General features: G+C 47.7%; 1 protein-coding gene across 1 annotated transcript; it reads left to right on the top strand.

The window, feature by feature from the left end:
* Positions 1-310: 310 nt before the first annotated feature.
* On the top strand, positions 311-1,699 carry LOC311139917 (protein FAM110D-like; the record flags this gene model as incomplete). The annotated part of the gene is made up of 1 exon (XM_084174917.1): positions 311-1,699. The coding sequence occupies one exon, from the start codon at positions 311-313 to the stop codon at positions 1,697-1,699; it is 1,389 nt and encodes a 462-aa protein (XP_084031043.1).
* Between the last annotated feature and the right edge of the window lie 4,301 nt (positions 1,700-6,000).

The raw sequence follows: 6,000 nt of genomic DNA, 5'->3' as shown, positions 1-6,000 counted from the left end.
GGCTCCAACAGTGCCCAAAAAGAGACTATAAGCTATCTATACCAAGCTCCACAACAAACTTGGCCTCTGTGGTCACAGAATTGCTACCTAGTTATTTCCTCAGTAGAGAGATTCAGGAACTGTGAGTGAGAATGGGAGCTGCTATGCTATAGTTCTGAAGCAGAAAGCTTACTGAAGAGCTCACACCAGACTAGATCTTGAAAGGGACAACAATAGATCCAGGGAGAACACCTTTCGCCACTAGCTGCAGGAGAAGGCAGCCATTTTGAGGCTGCTGTTTTGATGTCTTTACCCAGAAGGGTGGAGCACCATGAAGCCGCTAACACCAATAGGATCCCCCTCACCTCTGAGGCTCCTCAACAAGGGCCCGGACTACCTGCGTAGGCAGATGGATGGTGGGGGCCAGGGCCGTTCCATCAGTGCTGTAGAGAGACTAGAGGCAGACAAGGCCAAATACGTTAAGAGCCAGCAGGTCATCAACACCAAACAGGAGCCCGTCCTGGTGCCCTGCACACCACCTCCTCCACACCGTCGTCCACTCACCGTGCCTGGGAGTCTCACCCCACGACTGCCACCCCGCCGATCCTCTGCCCCTTTCACCACCCTGACCGGCCCCCTCACCGTACGAGACGAGAATGAGAATGATGACTCGAGGAAGGAGAATCGGAGGACGTCGGTGGATGTGGAAGCACGGAACAGGAGTAATGCCAACGAGGTGACCCCACCCAGCCCCAGGACCCCACCCTCCGTACTCCTGGTAGCCCCTCACAGTGCCCCCATCCTGAGGCGGAGCACCGGTAAGCGCATGCTGCGGCCTGACTCCCTGGTCATCTACCGGCAGAAGAAAGAGTGCAAAAGCCTGGCTAGTGGTGGCGTCATATTGGGGAACTCCAACATGGAGATAAAGGGTTACAACTTTGTCCGCCGCCTCTTCCAGGGCTCCATGCGGGAGAAGAGTGGCGGGGGTGAAGGGGGCACCCAGAAGATGGTGATCAGCGAGGAGAAAGCTCCGTCTCGGGATGGTGACTCACGCATGTCCTGGACCAATGACAAGGACACCGTGGATGGGGGACAGGGAGGGCCGGGTAGCCGGAGATCCAGTAAGACGGACCACGAGCGCTCACCGCTGCCCAGCCCTGGCCTCAGCCCTGGCTTCAGCTATACACTGGAGCGGACTAAGAATGGTGTTAGCTGTGTTAGCAATGGCACCACCAATGGTACCAGAAACAGCAATGGCATCACCAAGGGCAACGACATGAGTGACCACACTGACAACGAGGCAGACATCTGGAAGCGGGTGCCGCCACCACCACCACCGCGGCGGCGTTCAGGACTACAACGCTCCAAGTCAGACCTGCTTCTGCGATGCTCGGTGGCGTTGTCTGACCAGGAGCATTTCTTTGACTACTGTGGGCTGGACCTGGACATGGTGGACCGGCTGGGGCCCGAGAACTTCCTGGGTGGGGCCAGCGACGTAGACACGCTCTCACTGGTGCTGAGGAGCATAGGGGGAGGGGGCGGTGGCTCGGAGCCCAGCGAGTTCTCCCGCCACTCGGGAGAGGCGGGTCTTTTCCAGGAGGAGGTGGCCGAGAAGCTGACCACGGGGGTGTCAATCATCGAGAGGAACGCCCGTGTCATCAAGTGGCTCTACAGCTGCAAGAACGCAGCGCAGGAGGGGCCCAAAGAGTCCACAGTTTAGACACCACTTATGCTCTAAAAAAAAATACATGTTCCCCTATGACTGAAGGACAGAGACTTTGTTATTGTACTGTAATCCTTAGTCTTCTCACAGGTTGATATGCTGTATTTATATGTCCTATGGAAAGTGTGAGGGGTGTGGATGGCCTACACCATATTTTCGAGTGGAATCATTTACCCCTGCAGATGTTAGTTTCAGTGAGTGTGTGGTTGTGTTGGATATGGCTGTCCCGCCCACTCCCTATCCTAACCAATAGGTATTGTCAGATCTATAGTGATTGACAGCCTCACCTAAGCCCCGCTCTGACTACAACCAACAATAAGGCACATAAATTAGAAAATAACAGGCACAGATGAGGCTGTATTTAGTGTTGTGGACGCACAACAACACAACCCTACACTCTTCTCTCGAACAAATGAATAATTTAGAATGGAAAACCACAACGTTTTTTTCTAAACTGGAGTGAACCGTGAGTACCTCATTCCGAACTGTCCCAGTTTAGTTTGTGTGTTTTCTTCTTAAACGCAGGCGTTGGAACAAACATGCAAGGGACCCCTGTGGGGTTGTTAATGCACTGAACTGGACGAAAAGTGAGAGAGAGTAAACGAGAGAGAGAGAGAGAAACAGCTTTGACTTTTTACAGAGTATTATTATTATTATTATTATTATTAAACACTGAGCATAATACTCTAGAGACAGTACTACCCGGACAGTAGTATTAGACAAGGAGGCACGCAGGGTTGGTTATTTTGATCCTACATCACCTCTGATTCTTACCCCAAAGAGAGCTAACTCTTGCACAGCAACTACTGACCACTGATACGTTAGTTGTGACACATTTGTTATTGATTTTGACATCTACAGCTATGTAACTGGCTGGCAGCGAACTCTGCATTGCCTTTTATATCTGTTGCTACTTTGTAAGCTACCTTGTTGCCATTGCAGGATATAAATTAAAGTGTGATATGTTGTTTTACTGGATAACTGGTCAATTCCTTGTGGAAAAAAGTGACTTTTTACTCCGCTACCACAAAATATTCACTTAAAGGGCATTTTAAATTCCTCACCAAACAAATACTATTTTGTTGCTGTTTTCATGTAACAGATTTCACCATAGTAAGTGTTCAAAGTGCAAGGGACCATGAGCTATTAGGTTGCCAAATATTTAAGGGTGTCACCTTCACAGAGCTGATGTTTACAGAGTCCCCCAGATTCCCTCAGGGGTGGGGGTTGGGGTTCCTCTCCCTCCTGCGGCCAATGGTCATCCCTAGGCCTGAGGGAGGATGGTAAGAGGGTGAGAACTCCCTCTCTCCCCCTCTACCTCTAATAGCTATAGATCCTACCTCACTTCATCAATCAGTCAGTGATGCCCCTTTTATGTAAAGGAAAACATCACCTTGATCAGAGGTCTCCCAGGGGTACCTCTGAAAAATTTACTGAAGGTCCACGGGTGGTATGAACAGGTTAGAATGTGACCCAGAGAGGCATTGGGTGGAGTAATATTGGACCTGAGGAAGGTCACATGATAGGCCATGTAATAAATCAACAACAGATCCCTGTTTGGAGACGTGGTATTTTCTCTCTGTCCGTAGCACTGCGCCCAAACCAACTGGACCACCCCTTTAAACTTGATTTGTGTTGGAAACTCCTGAGAAAACTGTTGTCTTGCATGTTTACAAAATGGCTCTGTACATTTTTCTATCCATGTTTTTATTTTCCATATATGAGAGGTTTTGTTTTTATTCCAAAGAGAAATGTGTATGATGATGAACACAGAAAATTAAAAGAATAAAGTCATATTTGTGTGAAAGAAAATGTTACTTTTTTGTTGTTTTTGGCTCCAGCTACAATAGACATAAACAAGTATACAAAAACCATTAAGCAGCACACATTTCTGTATACCACATCAACACCATAGTGAAGCATGACAAAGTCTGTCTGACAGAAACAGTATATGATGACATCATCCACTCTTTAACATTACAATCATAATTGCAGTTTTAAGTCTTACAAACTTAGCTAACCATTTCATGGATACAGGCAACCTGTTGTTTACAGTAGGCTAATAACTACTTTTGAGAAGAAAGAAACTCCTCTGTAAATGGCATAAGTTGTTTTAGGACAGTCTGATGGAAAAGAGTGAATGAGTCACTGTTTTGATGTTGTCTGGCCCTTGAGTCTTTGTTGTCTCTTTCCACCACCTCACATCTAATTTTTCACATTAGCTCAAGAGGCTGCCTGTGGTAATCCCTTTAGCATTCTGAGCATACAGAACCCCTGAGTGAGTTGCAACAGGTCCTGTTTACAGACAACACAAATGAGACAATGGCCTGATGCTATGACTGGGTGGTCAGGTTGAGACGTCCATGGACGATCGCTTCATTTTCTCAATTTCTCTCTCTCTCTCTCTGCCTGTATACCTATCTCTTTCGCTCTCTCCCTAAATTTTTCTCTCTCTCTACCTTTCTTCCCCCTCTCTCGGTCTTTCTCTCTGTCTTTCTGTCTTAGTTTGGAGGAGAGAGCCAGACAGTCTCTTTCTTCCAAACCCTTCTCCCATCCAACACACACACACACTCTCTCGCGCTCTCTCTCTCTCTCTCTCTCTCTCTCTCTCTCTCTCTGAGGAGAACAATAGGTCTCCTGTCTGTCTGTGGGTGTCAGTCAGGGCTGACTACAGAGCCTGCTGTTACATCCTGTTATTGGTTCGTAGTACCAGGTTTTTAACACATGTTCACGTTTTTTCGGTTGCTCCTCTCCTTTCCGGAATAAACAGACCAAACACCCCCTAGTTGCAGCAGCCCGTTTGAATTTGATGATATCAAGTTACATTGATGGAAAGACATTGTCACCAAATGTTGCTTTCCAAACGTACAATACTAAAAATTAAAAGGTTTCTACCTGTTAGACATCAAAGGGTTTCTAAATAATGTGGCTTGCCTTTGGAAATTAGGCGATAACCTGGCAGGGATCTACCATCCACGGCTTTGATGCTGATGTGGGTTTTTCCTAACATTAAACTTCAGGGGGCCTTGCAGAGAGCCAGACCAGACCTCCAACACCATGTGTTTACCCAGCACCACCATATCCTTAAGAGTCCCCAAATTCTGTTCGCTGCCCTGATTTTTATATGAGGACTGGTTCAGAGGTAGCCTGGTCCTAGATCTGTTTGTGCTGTCTTGCCAACTTCTTTGGTCATTGTCACGCCAATGACCATAGGAATTGGGAAGATGGCACAAGCAGATCTGGAACTAGGCTAGATCTGAGATCACTGAGAATAACAAACACTGAACTCTTGAACCCGCCAAAAACCTTATGAATGTGAAAGCCTTATGCACATTAGCAATTTTATGAATATTAGAGTTGTCTTAAGGCAGTCAGTGGCAGACAAGCATAATTGACCTGTTTATAGAACGGGACAGAAAACATCTTAGGGAATTAGCAGACGGAAACCAGACTTCCTTTTGCCTCGAGATGGGAGACCTCTAAAAATCTAGTCTCCAGCACCCGTCTCTATCTATCTGCAGAAGGCCTGCTGAGACTGAGGCTGTCCTAATATGGACACCGTACTATAAGGCATTGTCACATGTTGCTCGGACAGGTTTACATCATACAGTATTTCCCCCTCAAAAAGACATACTGTATGTTACTGCTGGCGATATTATTAGTGTGCGTTCTTGCCCTGTTGGATAGTGATTCGTGCTCTGTGTTTTCCCTCCCTGGGCTCTGAATAGCAATGTGTGTCAGGGTTAGCAGGGGTTGTGAAGTGTGTCAAATCTGGCCTAGTTCTTCTGGGCCAGCAGCTCCAGCATGCTGCAACCGTCCACGCTTGAGAGAAGCCCGATTCATGACTCATAGAGAGATATAGAGAGAGAGGGATGAATACACACCGGAGCACACACACTTGCACCACACACACACTTACACCAGAGCATGCAAACACAAACACACCGCAGCACAGGATCCCCATGACAGAGCTAGCACATGGCACAGAGATGAGAGGCATTCCTGAGGCACGTTTTCATAAGGGATGTCTTAGTCAGTAACAACAACAAACTAATGGGGGAAGTTAGTCAGAGATCTCAAATGGTTGTGTGTGTGTGTGGGGGGGGGGGGGGGGGGGGGGGTTGGGCGTGTGTGTGTGTGTGTGTCCTTGTGGTCAGAGAGCTTGGGAACAGAGGGGTCGACACATGACCACACAGTCTGGTATAGCTCAGGCCCAAGTACCCAGTGACACAAACCTGAGACAAACCTCCGACTGACTGAAAACTACAACTCCATAACAGGGGGGAGAAACGACTCAA

The sequence above is a fragment of the Coregonus lavaretus genome, assembly GCF_964263955.1.
Source record: "Coregonus lavaretus genome assembly, chromosome: 13".
In the NCBI taxonomy this organism is placed as follows: domain Eukaryota; kingdom Metazoa; phylum Chordata; class Actinopteri; order Salmoniformes; family Salmonidae; genus Coregonus; species Coregonus lavaretus.
Note: the sequence above shows the minus strand (reverse complement) of the source record. Positions and strands in the feature narration are given on the sequence as shown.